Source organism: Cavia porcellus, unplaced genomic scaffold (assembly GCF_034190915.1).
Source record: "Cavia porcellus strain 051 isolate PalLab524CR breed Dunkin Hartley unplaced genomic scaffold, mCavPor4.1 scaffold_9, whole genome shotgun sequence".
NCBI classification, from domain to species: Eukaryota; Metazoa; Chordata; class Mammalia; order Rodentia; family Caviidae; genus Cavia; species Cavia porcellus.
The window spans coordinates 73,672,234-73,690,185 of record NW_026947492.1 but is presented as its reverse complement, the minus strand read 5'-3'; the positions used below and the strand labels follow the sequence as shown (position 1 = coordinate 73,690,185).

At 39.3% G+C, this 17,952-nt stretch overlaps 1 protein-coding gene across 4 annotated transcripts in view; it reads left to right on the top strand.

Annotated features, from left to right (window-relative positions):
• Trim66 (tripartite motif containing 66) overlaps nucleotides 1-5,939 on the top strand; it is a 56,254-nt gene extending 50,315 nt beyond the window's left edge. For all 4 annotated transcript variants that reach the window (XM_063256701.1, XM_063256700.1, XM_063256702.1 and 1 more), the window contains 2 exons: nucleotides 34-252; nucleotides 842-5,939. In XM_063256701.1, the coding sequence (XP_063112771.1) occupies nucleotides 34-252; nucleotides 842-901 (279 nt within the window). In that variant the 3' untranslated portion in view covers nucleotides 902-5,939. The remainder of the gene's footprint in view (nucleotides 1-33; nucleotides 253-841) is intronic.
• The last annotated feature ends 12,013 nt before the right edge of the window (nucleotides 5,940-17,952 follow it).

Genomic DNA, 17,952 nt, shown 5'->3' with positions numbered 1-17,952 from the left:
AGGACAGACACACAGTGTTTTCCTCCCCTTCAGCCTGACTCAGAGGTTGCAGAGGCTGGCCGTTGCCTGGAGGTGTTCTTTGAAGGCTGGTTGAAGGAGATCTACCCAGAGAAACTTTTTGCCCAGCCAAGGCTGGAGGACTCAGACTCTGAGGAGGTGTCCAATGAGAGTGGATGTTCCACCCCTCAGGGCTTCCCATGGCCCCCCTACATGCAGGAAGGCATCCAGCCCAAGAGGCGGCGAAGACACATGGTAAAGAATTGCTACAAGCTGGCAGACATGAGGGTGGTGATTGGGTGGCTTGGAATTCAGCGAGGTGCCTGTAACCTGTCCAGGATCATCCAGCAAATTAGCAGTAGAGGTAGGGTGCGGAACCAGCTGTCATAGGTCCCATTTGGAGCTAGTTACATGACCCTGTGATTGTTATACTCATTGGAAGAGATATTCCTGATTTTAGTGCCTGATCTCTATCTGAGTTTGAGGAAGAAAAGATATTTTTAGCCTCTTGATGTAGGGAAGGAAGGAGAAGTATTGCTTGCAGTAGAGAAAACTCCCATGGTCCTATCTGTATAGACCTGGGACATTGATTCATACTATTAAATCACACTGAAATGTATTGCCTGCTTATTATGTGCTAAAATCTGACCAACCATTCCCAATTATTTATGATACTTAGCATACAATGTGTAGTAGCTTCAGTGAGTTTTGCAGTTGGGTTTCTGAGGTAGAATTAAACGCTTTGACTTTGGAAAACCCCGGTCTCCACACTTGCCTTTTCATATGAATAAATGCTTACTTTGGCCTGTTCTAATTTGAAATATGTGTCTATTTTTTCTTTTAGGAAAATGAAAAAGCAAAGAGAATGTCTTTCCGCTTGACCAACAGCATCTCACAGGTGTGAGAGCTGGAAGGAGACTGAGCGCTCGGGTGGCTGGTGTCCTGTCCTGTTGACCATTCCTCCCCATCCTTCAAATTATTCTCTTCAGAATGTGGATGTGAGATGAGTCTTGTTGAGCTGTGTAGTGCTCATTCTTGTCATTTACATTTACAACATTCATTTGGGAGCCACAGTGCATCCACTGCAGAGAAGATTTCAGTAATAAACAAGAAAGAGGGAGGTTTTCCTTATTGCCAGAGAAATCATATTGTAGGACCATGCCTGGTTGGGCTCTCCTAACTTTCTTGGTGAATTCCACTGCTGAAGAAAGCAGACCTTTCTCAGCTTTTATGGGCCAGGGCTCAGGAGCAGTGTATGAATCCGAACTCCTCCTGGCTCAGAAGTGGGTGAAAGATGGAGTGAGGTTTGGACATGTGATAGTCCTGTGATCCCTGGCCCAGCACAGCCAAAGACTGTCGCCGTTTACCATTGCTTGTCCTGTTGGGACAGAGTGCCTGCCTGGCAGAATAATGGAGGCTTCTAGAGGCCATAGGTCTCTGTTGGTGCCTATTTGGTTCTAACGGTTTCCAGGGTATTTGTTTCTCATATTTCCTTTCCTGAAGTTGGCTTGGATGACTGCTGTGCGAGTCCTCTGGGTGGTATGACATTCTTTCCTGAGCTGGGTGGCTGTACAAAGCGCACTTACATCTTGAGGCTCAGATTTCACTTGCATTAAGATGTCAAGTTCAGAGTCTGCTTCTGTGCCACTTACTTTGGGCTAATAGCACTTTTTTGGTGTCAAAAACCTGTCTTCCTAGAAGTGATCATTGTGTTTCTCATTCCAATCCAGGCATCTAAATCCTGAGTTCTTCTTGGGAAAACTGTGAAGCAGCTGATGTCTGCTTTAGGTGCAGAGTTCTCTGGGCATGAGTGACCCAGAATCAGCTCACTCTGCTGGGGCCTTCCCTGCTTAGCGATTCTAGTTATTCACCTCTCCTAGTTCACAGAGCCAAAGATCAGAAGTGAGTCCTCTGACTTGCCTGTCTCCAGGCTGTTCAGAGCCCAGAAAAAGCCAACACTCTACTGGCATCCTTTTATGTTTGAGGTTGGAGAAGGTCATAGGGACCAGCAGTAGTGTAGACATTCCTGGGAGAAGTGCTGTCCTGGGTGGAGAAAGAGAAGGTCAAGAGATAAGAAGCTAGTGTCCCTTGATGAGAGGCAATTTCAGGACTTGAATTCTCTTAGAATAAAGGAAGAGACCTTTTGGAATTAATGGGAACAGAGGCTCAAGGCATGATCCCTGTAGGGTATTTGTAAGGAATTGGCATAGACAGAAAATGGGGGACAGGTTTCCTCCCAAGCAAGGGCGGGGTTGAGAAGAGACGTATTGTTGCCATTGTTGAGGGAGCTATGAGCCTGTCTCTGGGCCAGGCATTTCATTGGCCTGGCCCAGAGACAGCTTTTCCTGGCTCTGTCATACGATGGCTAATTTCAGGGAAGTCTCAGGTCATTTCTTTGATTTTACTGAAAGATGCAGGTTAAGGAAGTTGTTGTTTATATAAGGACTTTGTAAATGAGCATTAAAAAAATCAGAAAACATTTGAGAGTTCATGGTATTACTTATTTCCTTCCCACCCAGGTTGAGAGATCTGCACTTCACAGAAATCTTGGCACTGACTTACCATTCTTTTAGCAGCAATTGCTAAGCTTTCCTAATTAGATAGATTACATAATCTTACTTTCTAGTTTGGAGTAACCAAATCTTCACTGTAGTCTTCAGGCAGTCTCTGGACTCAGGCCTTAATCTTAGGGGCTCACCTGACTTTCTGGTTTGGGTTCTGGCCATTTCCTTTTCAGTTGTTGAATTTTGTCTCTAGCTGGCTTCTTAAGACTGCTTCTGTACTTACCTCATTAATTCCTGTCCTTGCCTGTCTTTCCTTTATGTGATCCATGTTTCCATCACCCCTGAGTGAGCACCATGGTATTGAGCATTGGACAGATGATTCCACAGAATCAGCTGGAGACCATAAATGTGGAGTAGAAATGCCTGGTTAAAAGTTTGACTTTGCTTCTCCTAGTAAGGCTCCCCGTTTGGATGTGGCCTTTTAAACTCAAGGATCAGCTGGTGGGTTGTGGGATGTTAGTAATATGGCAGAGTCCCACATTCCCTTCTGATCAGAGACTTCGTGCTGAGATGCTCCCTTTAAGCACCTGTGCAAGGAGAGATGGGAAGCAAGGATACACTTGAAGGGGACCCTGGCCCATCAAACCTTTCCATGGCATTGCATTTTCCCTGGGTTTCCGTAAATTGGCACCATTTTTTTTAGTCGTGGTTTTGTTTTATTTTGTTTTTGCATGCAGAAGATATAACAAGACATTTTATAAATTAAAAAAAAAACCCCTGCTTGCCAATTAACTGCTTTCAGTGGTTCTTTTCTGGCATTTATAGTGATCTGGCATTGACTTGTTCCTATAGTGGTGGCCCTATTTTGAAGTCAGTTAACTCTTTTGCCTTTGACAGTGTTGTGCCATGGAAATACAGTGAGTCCTGGGTTCTCATGGTGTAGCATGCTGAGTCTTAGAAGAGAAGTAGATTCTTTTATGATTAGAAGTGGGATAATAAAGTGGTTTTGTTGATGCAAAGGAGATTTTAGTGCAAAAATCAGTGCAGATTGAACTTGTGAAACATTCTTCCAGATTGTCAGTTGGTTGACCCTTCCTGACTCCCAGGGATCCCTAACTGCACACCCTGACTGCCTCAGTATCCCCTTGCTGAGTGGCAGCCACCAGGCCCTCCTTAGGCTGTACTTCATATCAGGCCTACCATCAGTCCAGTAGGCTCTTGCTTCCTGTACCCATTTCTGGTGCAGGTCTTTCCCTGGCTCCTAATACCGAGGCCACTCCTTGTTTGTTCCTGGGCTTTTCTTTGCTTCCTGTCTCACACCATGGGATCACCCCACTGCAGTCCTGAGCTGAGCGTGTGATCCGGGCACCAACGGCCACCTGCTGTGCTACCTTTTCTGTTCTCACACTCACTACTGCCAAAATTACCTGTTCCTTTATTCCATTTCTATGACCTCATCTCTCTCTCTTCTAAACTCTTGGTCTTCTCCTGAGCTTCTTCCTCTTTCCAGCCTGAACTCAGGGTCCATCACCAGATGTTCTTATCAGCAGCCTGAACTTTTTCCCTTTTGCTTTTGCTTAAACTATTAGCCCCTTTTCATTCTCTGTATTGGCCTATTTTCTACTCCCTCTTCCTTGCTGCTAAGGAAGACATATTCATAGTTGACAGGCTCAGTATTGATCGAAAATTCTTTAACTTGTTGTTGCTCTTCTTTCTCATCCACGCTGTTCATCTTTGTTCTCAGCAAATGTCTGATCTCATTGTTCACTTCACAGAAGAGAGCTCCTAAAGCAAGACCTTCCTTGCCCCCTCCTGTTGACCAGTGTCTGTGTCTTCCTCATCTCCATCTCCCTTACTCACAGTTAGTTTTCTATTTCTTAAATCCTGCTATTTGCCCACCAAAGCTTTGCTCCCTCGCCTCTGCCTCTGCCCCCACTTCCTGGGAGCTTCAGCACCCTCTCTCCATTAGTAACCCTTACATAGTCTGCAAATAACCAAAGTTCTTCCAAGATTAAAATATTTTAGAATCTATTGTCCCTTACAGGTTTTCTGTGTCAGCCAAGTTTAACTTAAAAATAGTCTTTTTTGTTGTGCTACAATTGTGCATAAAAGTACCAGTGACCACCCAGTTGCCAAATCAAATGAATATTTTTTTGTCCTCAACTGCCTTGAACTCTCCACAGCATTTCACCTCAATCACCACTCCCTCCATGAAACACCCTTTTTACTTGCTTTCAGGATATCACAAGTCTCTGGACTGTCCTCATTCCTCCAACACCAACAGGTTTAGCTCTTTTCAAAACCTAGACAGGGGACATGTTTGTGGCCGTCTGCAGTTTCTACTCTGAGAATTGGATAAGCAGAAAGAATCACAGCTGCTTTTGATTCCTACCCTCTGTGTCTGTTTTCTTTGAGTCCCTTTCTTTTCCTGGACTCAGTTCTTCTCATGCCAAGTATGTTTATGAGTTCCTTCTGGCAGGACAGTCCCTGTGAGTCCTCCTCCCTTTTTCATCCTGTACAGCACACACTACAGTGTAGCCATCTGCTTAGCCATTTCCACCAGCTTAAGAGGGATAGGTAGGCTTTTATAGTATCCAAACCACAGTCTGTCTAAACTAGATTACTAGTCTGGTAGGCAGCTCATCACTGTGATCTCACACCAGTTAGTACATGTATAGTCGAGACCCAGGTCTGTGGTAAAACATGGTTTTGTGTGTGGTTCAGTGCTTCAACCAGAAAGAGAATCCTGATAAGGATACTTACCACTGATAACAAGTGACTGGGGAGTGCGGCCATTCATTACTTGCCTGGGCATAGCTGGGGTCGTAACTCCATTTTGCTGGGTCTTTCCAGCTTATGCAGATCACCACCACCTGCTTGCTCCAGATGTTCCTGGAGCCAGCAGCAGATGTTGGTTACTCAGAGGTAAGGAGGTACAGTGCAAATATATTTGATTTGAGAGTCTGAACACCTTGATTTTGGCTTTGCAAATTATGGGCTATGTGACTTTGGGCTTGGTTTCCTTGTCTAAAGTTGGGGTAGGGGTGTTGAAATACTGATCTCTTGGAGACTCCCTAGCTCTAAAGATCGTAACTAGTTCTCTGTGGCTCAGGCCACACAGGGACTGTAGAACTCTAGGTGTGGGACACAGATAGGGGAGTCCTGATCAGAGCAGGAAAGGGATTCACAGGCCAAATGGAGCTGCGTTGAGGAAAGTTCTCACCAGTTGGTGCTGTTGAACCATATGCCAATCCTCAAGACATACCCTTCCTGGATATCTAGGATGAGTTCCTCATAGACCATTTCCAGGTGTGGCCATTGGATCCAAAGTGGCTGAGGGATATGAGGGAGGAGTATTGTAAGGGGAGGTATAACTGATTTTAAAAGGACCTACACATTTAAAAATAAATAAAAAATAGTACATTTCTTTACCAGCAATTGTGTCCTAGAGTGTTTTTCGGTGAAGATCACTGAACCTACCACATGCTGTTTTTTATTCTGGGTTTCAACATAATTAAGGACACAGGGTAGGTGAGACTTTCCCTCTAGGAAAGAATGCAGCTCTCTTTATTATTGTACGAGTATAAGCTCTTCTTCAAAATGCAAGCAGCAAGTCTGAGGTGGAATTGGGAAAAGTATCATCTGAACCCCTTCCACTTTGAGATGCTAAACACCTGGAGAAGGGCTTTTGTCCCAAGTTTCCCATTCCTAGCTCTCCTTTTGACTCATTCTGTGCTAGTGGTTTCTAGCAATTTTTGTGAGACAGTTCATAAGGAATATAAATAATATGTGTTATTCACTTGGGCAGCATAGAGTCTGAACCCCTTTACTATTTTTGTTGATCTCCTCACCTCAGAAGTCTTGGGTAGTACCAATTATTCCTCACTTTAGAAGCTAAATAGTGATTGCCCAGTGTCCCTTGAAGCTAGGGTACAAGTTTAGTGGCAGTGATTAAAAGAAAGAAAAGAAAGAAGAAGGAAAGCACAGAGGTTTCTCTCTTGTGACAGATTGGTTGTGAGGAGGCGGGGTTTCCATGGCAGCTGTAGCAGCAGTATGAGGTAAAGTACCCGGTACCTGATGGCAAGGACAGTTTCTTCAGCAGATAGGTTGTGCTTGTGATTTCAGGGATTTTTCCTGGCTGTATACCTCTGAGCTTAATTCTCTACCCCTCCTAACAACTCTGAGCTATTTAAAGAATCTTTTAATAAATTCATTTTCTGCTGAGTGCTTAGTTAGAATGAATGTCTGTTACTTGCAGCTGAACACCCTAATGCAGTAAGTTTGAGAATTTAATAAGAGTCATAGTCCCCTCTCCTGAGCGCCAGACTCACACATCCTGAGGTCTACTAGATGCCTCCTCTTGGATGTCTCAGTGTCATCCGATAGAGTAGCCGCCCCCAGTTCCCCGTTGTTAAGCCTTCCTCTTGCATTCCCCATCTCCGCAGCCAGGCACAGTGGAAGGAAATCAGGGCATATGGTATCAGAGAAGCCAAGGAAATTTGTGCTTCAAGGATGAATGAGTATAATCTACTGCTTCAAATGAAACCCAGAAGTCTTCTCTGAGACCCCTAACCATAGACAGCTCCCTTCCCCCTGTCTGCATAACTGTGCTGTATTTTGTCCTTGACTAATTTCGTTAGTGCTAGTTGTTAGTTAGGTCTTTCAGAATAGAGAGCTTCTCTGCTCCCCATGCCTCAGGTTCCACGGCAAGCTGCTAGCTGGATCCACTCTGGAAAGAAAGCCCTGCCCTCCCAGGTTGGTCTGCAGAATGAGCTCCTCTTCCTTTATAGCTACCCTGTGGATTGTTTTATCCCCCCAGCAGTACAGGCGGAGTATCTGGGAAACGAGAGCTTTTCAGGGGCCTGTCAAAGTGAGTCCTGAAACACATTAAAAATGGCAAACCATACACAATGAAACTTCTAATTAAATGTCTCCAGGCAATAGCACTGTTAAACCTTTAATTTTTTTGGGGTTCTGAACCATGGAGCATGGTTTTGAACTCATGATCCCAGGCTGGCGCTTTTATGCTGCTGAGCTAACTCCCCAACCTAAACCATTAATTCTTTTTTTATTTTTTAAAATTTCATTTTAAAGAGAATAAACCAAACCAAAACAAAACATAACAAAATAGAGCAGAGTAAAACAATGAAAATAACACAGGATTTCAGAAAAAGACAGTAGGAAATCAACAGCGGCTACCATAATGTCTCTTGTTTTCTTAAAAATAGTTGTCCATACCTTCACACACAATAAGTTAATACACATCAAAATAGTGTAAAAGCAATCCAAACACAAGAATGAGAGCCTTAAGGACTTTCAAGACCAAACACTAGGAAATCAATAATCGCTACCATGATGTTTCTTGTTTTCTTCAAAATAACTGTCCATACCTTCATACATATTGGAATCAAATAATTGAAAACAGATCTAAAGCCAGTCAAAACCAAGAATAAAAACATTATTGGCTTTGGAATCAAAATGATAGGAAATTATCAATGGCTACCATGGTGCCTCATTTTCTTCAGTGTAGTTGTTCATACTATCACACATGCTAGAATTCTTGTAAACTCTTTAGGTGAAGTTCTAGGCATATAAAACCTAGGCATATATATACATGTATATCTATCCTTTCCATATTAGAGGAAAAAACAAAACAAATAACGTCTATATCTAAGAGCCTCAAATGATAACAATGTAGGCTTTTAAAACAATGTTTGTTGTTTTGCATAGTTATCTTTATAAGTCTTATTTGAATTATCAAATATAGTCATGAAAAATTGATCTAATCCTACAGATGTTATCTGTTTTGTTCCAAGAACTAATAGAATTAGTACTACAATCATCTTAATAATCTTACGTTTATATATATGAATATCTTATTTTATTTCTCTTCCTGCTCTTCTCTTTTTCCCTGAGTTATTTTTTCCTCTTTGAGCAGTTTCTTACCTTTCACAATATTATTGAAGATTTTGTATATTTACTTTTTCAGATTCTTACACTTAAGAATCTGAAAGAGTAAATACAGTATTTACACATGTGAGTTTGATTTATTTCACTTACAAGTATGGTCTCAAGTTGCATCCATTTACTTATAAAAGCCTCAATGTGGTCTTTCTTTATAGCTGAATAGTATTCCATTGTATAAAAGTACCACATCTTTTTTATCCATTCCTCAATTGATGGGCATTTGGGTTGTTCCCAGGAGTTAGCTATTTCAAATCGGGCTACTAGAAACATGGGTGCACATATATCACTGTGATACAATGTTTTTAATTTTTCTGGGAAAATACTCCAAAAGGGGATAGATGAATCTAATGGGACTCCTAATCCTCATTTTTTAAGGAATCTCCACACTGATTTCCACAGTGGCTGCACCAGCCTACTCTCCCACCAACAGTGCAGAAGTGTTTCTTTTCCCCCACAGCCTCTCCAGCATTTGTTATGGTGGTTTCCTTGACCCTGGCCATTCTTTCTGGAGTGAGATGGAATCTGTGTGTAAATCATTAATTCTTAAGAAACCCAATGTAAATTAAATGAATTGCTCTTTACCCAAATAATTTAAAAAGTAAAGTTATAAAATATTTCAAAAATTTTCAATAAAACCCATAATTATTGCAGAATATAGGTACATTTTCATCTTTGATATGTGCTGTATGACTTCCTGGAATAAGAAGTCCTGGTCTATAGAAGAATTTCAGGTCTGTGGCCCTGGAGCTTTGCAGAGGGGAGGATCTTGTCCTATAGACGTAATTCTTGAAGGCCTTGTGTATAGGATATGGTTTGGGAAATGAAATAATGTCACCAATCTCTAGAAGCTGCTGATGGTTGCTAGTACCCGTTATTTTCTTCGTTATAGCAAAAGCCCCTTCCTCCACTTTCTCCAACCTCCTCTATAATTGGATGCTGTCTTTTAAATAAGTTCTAGCTGGCTGATTATGGGAAGCAGTGCTGTGTACATTTGGACATGTTTTATGTGAAATTTTATGTCCTCCAGGTCCTCTTTTTACCCCTTCCTCAAGACAGGACACACTAATCATACTACTTCAATCCCAAGACTTCTGCATTAAGTCATAACCCTGAGAATAGTCATCTCAAACTGATAACGTCTTCTGTTCTTGGCAGAAATGAATGCAGATCTTCTCAGGAGGAAAATAGCACGATGCTCAGGTTTCTCACCCATTAATTTCAACCAAATGACTGACATGAAAAATGAAATAAGCCACTATGACTGAATGTTAGAAGCAATAATGGGCCACAGATGACAGTCTTGATAAAGAGTGGGGAATAGAAAGGGATTAAGAGTTGCAGAGGCTGGGTGATATCTTTTAACATACATTTAGACAGGTGGAGAATCAAAGAGGGAAACATTTGAAGAGATAATGGCTAAGAACTGTTTAGAAGTGATCAGTGAGAGGAATTCATAGTTGTGCCACAAATTATACTAACTGGGAAAAATAGACACTGAAATATATTGTAGAGCAAGTGCCAAACAGCAAAGGCAAAGATCCTAAAAATAATAGAGGGGCAGATAGAAATGTTTCCTTTTAATATTTCTAGTGCTGTTACACTTCTAAGACCATGGGAGGATTGGACTACCTTATACTCTTTATTTTAGGTGTGTTTATAAAACTTGGCCACTGAAATGTGAGTAAAAGTGATATAGGTCATCTTTAGGTCATCTTTAACATTTTTAGAGCTGGTGCTTGATTTTCTGATCTTCATTTTCTCTTTTTCCCTACTGGGGTGCTTCTCCGAGCATGTGTTGATAAGATGTTTAAAACTGGTATAGTGTGGTAGGCTGTGCTGAGATATGGAGAGATGTGCTTTGGACAACTGCCCTTATTTACAGGAGATTTTTGCACTAAGGAATACATTTGTAATGTAAAGCCAGTGAAAGTTGTAGGTTACTGATCACTGCAACACAAACTAGCTTATATTACAAAGAAACTTGATTTTCTTTGGGAAAAAAATCAATAACAAAGCCTTAATATTCAAGGGATGGGTTAGGTGTGTGGCAAAGAAGTTGATATTGGTGATTTGAAAGATGGTGATTCATTAATGCAGTGGAAAAAATATTTGGTAAAACTATAATCTAATAACTTGGGAGGCAAACCATATACATAATGAACTTCAGTAGTGAAGAATAGTAAAATAACATTGGTAAATATGTTGGTTGACATTGTGTTTATTACCTTGCTTTTAAGCAGGAGTGAAAGAAAATAGGGAGCATCCAAAATACTCAGAAAATTGGGAGTTTTCAGGGGAGATTTCTTTTCACCCTGAAGATTGAAAGATAAATTGAGAAAGCCTTTAAAATTAAAATTCAGACTTGAGACAAGGATCAAATTAAAAGTATGGGTGTAATATTCATTGTTAAAATCTTGAATGTATCAAAGTACCTCAGGAGAAATGTAAAATTAAGAGAATTAAGAGTACAGTGTCTATAAAGTCATTTAACTGGATAAGATTTAAAAAAGATTCTAAGGATGTGGCTTTTTCACTGAATTATGTGGAGAAAAAGAAAAAGTAACAGGAGGTGTGGGCCTGAGAGGTAGTTCTCAGAGTATGTGTGGTACAGCTTTTAGCACATGATACTTTGTTAATTCAAGTACATGTTAACACAATGAGTTTTTAAAAAAGTGTTTTGCTTCCAGAGGAACTATGAGTCTAGACTAACAGGACTGATAACTGTTCAGGACCTCAAGTGGCTCTTGGGCTTCCAACCATCTATGACAGAAAGCTACTCACCACTCTACTGCCACCAAGGGTTTATTCATAAATCTCCTATCACGTGGCACACTAAAATGGTAGAAACTCTAAAAGACACAAGCAAGGACTTAGGAGACAACAAGGAGAACATTGGGTGAGACAACTACTTCCAGGGACCACAATCACTGAATAATAATTTTTACCCCAGGTTATGGAGATCACAAAATACTTGCCCAGTTGGATTTTAGAGCTGCCATAGCCAGTGACTCCTGTGTGCATCCCATTCCTCCCTTTCATGTGTGAAAGTTCTTTCTCTATTCTATAATGGACTTTTCAAAAGTTTAACTCATCCTTTGAAAACTGTTTGTTGTCCCTGCTAGACAACATGCCAGAGGATGATGTTTTACTTCATGGACACTCAGCAATCTCTTGCCCCTGTCTTAATTTCTCCAGAGAACCATACATATGGAGTATGAAGTACCAGATATCTGACAATCCTTGGCTCCTTTTCTCTCTTTCTAAAAACTTCCCACGGTTAAGATTGGCTCCATGTCATCCTTTTTATTTATTTGTTTTGGTACCAGGAATCAAACTCATGACTTCATGCATGCTAAGCAGTGCTTGTGCTGCTGAGCTAAATCTTCAGCACCCATATCATCCTTTTTGTTTTAGCTCAAACCTTCTCCTTAGCTTTCTCACAATCTAGAATGGACCCCAAGCACCCTCTCTCATAATCCTGTTTGATTGTCATCATAGCATTTGATACTATGCATATTTACCCTTTTCCTGTATTTTGTTTATGGTCTATATCATCCTCATAGGGTGTAAAGCTTTCCTGAGAGCAGAAATTGTACCTAGATGCTAGAACAGTGCTTACAGTTGTTTAACAAATATTGCTGAATGAATGTGTGACTTAGATCTTTGTCATTCAAATCTTCTATTTTATTGGATACTCTAATGGTCTGTTGAGGTGCCCTGCCCCAAGGGCTTGGTTTTGATCTGATGAAGTCTTGAAAAGAATATGTCCAAGATTCCTCATGAGTTAGCAGTGGTGTCAGAACTAGAACTCAGGCTTGTGCCTCAGGTCTCCACAGACTCTTCTTTCAAAGTGTTTGAGGCTCATAGAGCAACAAACGAGATTCAGTTCATTCGCCTTGTTGCAGTGTACAGACTGTCCTACAGGTGGCACCAACGCCACCCCTTTAGCTCTCGGAAAAATTCAGTGAGGGCTAACACTGGGTGGAAAAGTTTAATGAATAGTGTTCTTACTACTAAACTATTGCCAAGCTATTAGCTTTGGTTAATCTGTTGGCCAACTTTGCATCATAAAACCCTAGATGTGTTTAAGGTAATGTGACTTGCACTCACAACATCTTACAGGTAAGAGAGACAGGGATACCTTGCGATTTAGGAGCACACTCTGGATCAGAGAGCCTGGATGGCACTAATGCACTATGCAGTGTTCATGGACGCGTTCCTCCAGCATATTTGTCTATGAAATGGATTAATAACAGTACTTGCATCATAGAGTTGTTGTGAGGATTAAATTAAAGTACATAAAGCATTTGGAACAGGTGCCTGGCACAGAGCTGGTGTTATCAGGTGAGTTAAAAATACTTGTATTTTATTAAAACAAAGACACATAGATGCATGTGCTTTTCTTGATCCTTCAGGAAGATGTCAACAGATGTTTTCATACAACCACATCAGGGCTTCTGCTGGATGACAGTAGTAGGAATGTGTATTCACTTATAAAAGGCAATTCAGTTTTGAAGAAGTTAAAAAGTGAGCATAAGTGTGGTTCCCTCTTTTTTGTTTGTCTAAGTGCTAAGGACTGAACTCAGGGCTTTAGTGCTTGCTAAGCAGATACTTTGCTATTGAGCTGTTACAGCCCCAGCCCCAGCCCCTTAATTGTGTTTTTTGAATCCATGAAATAAGAAATATTGTTTGTTTTAAATTTTATTGAAATGTAACTAATACGGAATTCACCCTCTTAAAAGATAAAATTTAGTGTCTGTTATTGTATTCACAAAGGTGCGCAAATATCACCACCATCTAATCTTTTTACAAGAGAAACTGCATATCTATGCGTAATCTCTCCCCATCTTCCCGGTTTCCCTGTCCCTGGTCACTGCTTATCTGTTTTCTGTATTTATAGTTTTGCTTATTCTGAGCATTTTACATAGATGTAATCATATAAAATATGGTCTTTTCTATCTGACTTCTTTCATGTAGCATAATATTGTTAAGGTTTACCCATATGGTACTATGTATCAGTACTTCATCATTTCTATGGCCAAATAATGTTCCCTTGTAAGGAGATTCTATCTTTCGTTCATACACCCTTGGTGGCTCTTTTTGTCATTTATTTTTTCTTTTCTTTACTTTTTTTGTAGAATAATAATGTTACTGTAAACATTTATGTATAAATACTTGTGTGGCCAAATGTTTTTGATTCTCTTGGGTGTATAAATCATTTGATTAAAATTTGATTTGAAACTATTTTCCAAGCAACTGTTTTATATTCCTATCATCAGTGTATGAACATTCCAATTTCTCCATATCTTAATCAGTTACTGACTTTGTTATTATAACCATCTTACTGGGTATAAAGTGGTAACTTTATGGTTTTGATCTGTATTTCTTGATAACTGTGATACTGATTTATATGTCTTCTTTGGAAAAACATTCATTGAAGTTCTTTCACATTTTTAAATTGAGCTATTTTTTATACTGATAGTTCTTAATAGTGTTTTAAAATATCCTAATTCCTAGACCATTACCAGATTTTCTTGTATTCTGTGGGTTATTTTTTCGCATTCTTTTTTGTCTCTTTCATTTTTATTGGTACCGGGGATCAAACTCACAACCGCCTGCTTGCAAGGCAGGTGCTTATGCCGCTGAGCTAAATCCCCAGCCCCTATTTTTTCGCATTCTTGACACATCCTTCTAAGCACAAAAGGTTTCATTTTGGTGTTCAATTTATTTTTCCCTTTGGTTGCTGTTGCTTTAGGTGCTGCCTCTAAGAAACCATTGTCTAATTCAATTCAAGGTCATGATGATTTATGCCTATGTTCCTTCTGAGAGTTTTGTAGTTTTAGACTGTATTTAGATCTGTGCCTTCTTTAGCAAGCTTTTGTATATGGTGTGAGGTACTACACAGATATATTTATTTACATATGGATGTGCAGTTTTCCAGCATTATTTGTTGAAAAAGATATTCTTTACCCCATTGAATTATCTTAACACCCTTAACCATAGAAGTATAGATCTATTTTTGACTCTCAGTTCTGTATTTGTCTGTATGTCTGTCTGTATGCCAGTGTGACATAGTCTTACCACTGTAGCTTCATATTAAGTTTTGAAACTGAGAAGTGTGACTCTTCCAATTTCATTCTTCTTAGATTGCTTTGTCTGTTTTCTATTCCTTTCATTTCTATGTGAATTTCAGGATCAGAATGTCAGTTACAGAAAAAAAAGAGACCTAAGCTTTTGACAAGGATTCCATTAAATTTGTAGATCCCTTGGGGAACGTTTGGCTTCACGATGGCAGATCTTCCAGTCCATACATTGCATGTGCAACCCAAACTCTAACTAGTTTTACCTGACAAAGGAGACGAGTCAGGTACTCAAAATTAACTGAATTAATTGCCGAATATTTATGTCATTTTTAAAAAGCCATCGCGGTAAAGTACAGTTTTATTTTGTAAAAGTAAAAAAGTAGAAAGATAATAAATTGCTAGAGTCTACCAGTAGTCAAAAATCTCTTTAAAGGCCAAGTATGGTAGCACACACCTGTAATTCTAGCACTTGGGAGGCTGAGGCAGGAGGACTGCTGTGAGTTTAAGGCCAGCCTGGGTTATAAAGTGAGTTCAAGGTCTGCCTGAACTACATGGTGTAACCTTTTCTCAAAAAGACCAAAAAAACAAAACAAAACAAAACAAAAAAACTCCACTCTTTTAAAGAAAAAATTATTTTTTATATTATACACTTTACAAAGACAAGTGCCCATTTAAGAAATCATAATAACACACAATAATGTAAACATATCTGAATTTGTTTTATAGGACAGAAAAATTTATGGGATATTAAGAGTGTGTGTGAGCTAAATCCCCGGCTCCGATGAAGTGTAATTAATGCATAAATCAACTACTACTTTACTTAAGGAACTGAAGTCCTCTTTCCCCTCCCATAGTCTGGTATTTTCACCAACAATGTCAATAAACCCAGGAACAAAGTGTACTAATTGCTTCTATGTTTTCTTATATTGGCAAACTTCAATTCTGACTTCCTTTCCCGAAATATGGAGCAATTTGATAATTCATTGTAACAATGACGTTACCATAGAGTGTTTAAGTAAACAACATATAATACTTGTTGCCAGTGGTGACTGTTAATAATTACTGGAATAGAATGAGACCAGATTGTTGTGTAGTAATGACCCCTGAAATAGACTGAGCAGTGTCTATTTCAGTGTCCTTGGCAGTGTCTGGGTTTGCCATTTTAATGGTTATGGTGTTGCAATCCATTATTTCTATAAGCATTGAAGATCAGCTATGGCAACTAACCATAATATTTAATTTATATGCCTTGAGCCACTTGAATACTTCAAAAAACTTAAGGCATAACATCAACATCAAAAGTTCTCTAAGAAAACTCAGGATCTGTATGTATATATTTTAGGGAGAGATACACTTTCTTGTTTAGTTTCTTGGGTTCTTCTGTATATAAATGTTAGTGACATTTGCACACTGGAAATGAATATTTGTCTATTTTCAGTCTATTAATCCACTTATTTACCTATCTACCTGTATCGTAACATTTCTACAAAATCTGCCCTCCTCCCTCCTTCCTTCCATGTTCCTTTCCTCCTTCCCTCCCTCCCTTTCTTGCATTAATTCTTTTGTTTACAGATACCACAATTTTTAGTAAATAGCTCTAGTCAGGGTAAGCACTTTAAGGGTAAAGTGACAGACTGTGGGTGGGAATTCTTCAGATATGGAGAACAGGGAAATGTTTTATGAGGAGAAAGTAAAGTAGCTAAATCTGAATGAGGGGAGTTTACCTTCTGGAGCTATGTGGGCAAAGCCTTAACAAGCAGAGGAAACAAGTGCCTCTTTGTTTGAGGCAGCTTATAATAATTTTAATATAATAATTTATATTTTATAAATATAAATTTTATAAATATAAATATAATAGTTTGAAGCAGCTTATAATAATAGTTAATACAATGAAAAAAGATAACAGGGAATGAAGGAAAATGGGAGACCAGGAGAAAATCATGATGCAGCTATGCAAGCCAGGGTTTGACAAAATTATTAAAGTTCAACTATAAATTTGAGTCCTATCTTCGTGGAATCCTTGGTATAAAGGGAGACTTGATCAATCTCACAGTTTGCTTTCTTCATAGGGAAAATGTATGTCAATTTCTCAAGGAGAAAGAATGTTTTCCTGACAGTTGGATTTGAAGTAAGTTTTTTTGCATGGACCTTTCTATATGAGTGATTATATTAATTAGTATGATAGGTCTCCCTATAGATGCTCAAATTTCAATTCCTAGAACTTGTGAACATGTTAACTTTGTACACAAAAGGCACTTTACAGTCACGAGCAAGTTAAGGACCTTGTGATGGGGAGAATAGTCTGCATTTTTGAGGTGGGCCCAATCTAACCACATGGAACCTTTAAAGCCTGGAACCTTTTCCACTTAGAATTAGAGGGAGCTGTGATCCCAAGCATAACCAGAATGATGCAATGCTGCTGACTTTGAAGATGGATGAAGAAGACTCTAAGCTAAGGACTAAGTGAAGCCTATAGATGCTAAAAAAGGCAAGCAAACACATGTAACCCTGTGAGCCCTTGAACTTTGGACTTAAATAAATGCAAGATGATAAATTTCTTTTTATAAAGTCATCCAAATTTTGGGATCTAAAAAAATATAGCCATATAAATCTAATAGTTTTATTTTGGCTCAATAACAAAAACTTACCTACTTGAACTAGATAAGCAAAAGACCGTGTGTTTTGTTATAAAGATCTGGATTTTGAGGGCAGGAATGCAACTTATTTTGGAGAGAATACATACCAAGACCAGGGATGGGAAGTTGAATTATTTTAGTCATTTTTCTTCTTTGTAGATTTTTTTCATCATTCCTGTTGTTTTCTATCTTTCCAGCAGTCTGCTTTTCTGCAATTCTCCAGGCCACATGGTTAAAAACAATGTCTGGAGAACTCCTGGTTTGCTATGCTAATGATGCTGTATGTTTTCATATTAGCTACCTGGAGAGAGGTTGAAATCTCGCAGTCCTAATTCCAAATTCCTGGGAGAGTGATGTTATTGGCTTGCTATGAGTCAGGTAACCTACTGTTGGAGCAATCATCTACAGCCTGGTTACTAAGGGCCCAAGGCTAGTTTTCAGGAAAAAGATACAAGCCTATACTGCTGTTTAAAATGCAATTTGCAACTCAGTTGGTGGTCAAGGAGCCAGTTAATGGGTGGAAAACAACCTTAAAAAATGATAACAACTCTACATGACACAGTTTCAGTAATGTTTTATAAAACTTGATTCAGTTATTGAATACATAAGTACAAGGATAGTGGGTGATAGTGTAAAGCACATTTCTTTTTTATTAGTATATGTTTGCAACACATAATTACATTCCTCTTTGGTGGACAGTAGTCCAGACAGTCTAAAAAACTTTGGGCCTGACAATGTGGTAGGATTGTATTACAGAATACAAAC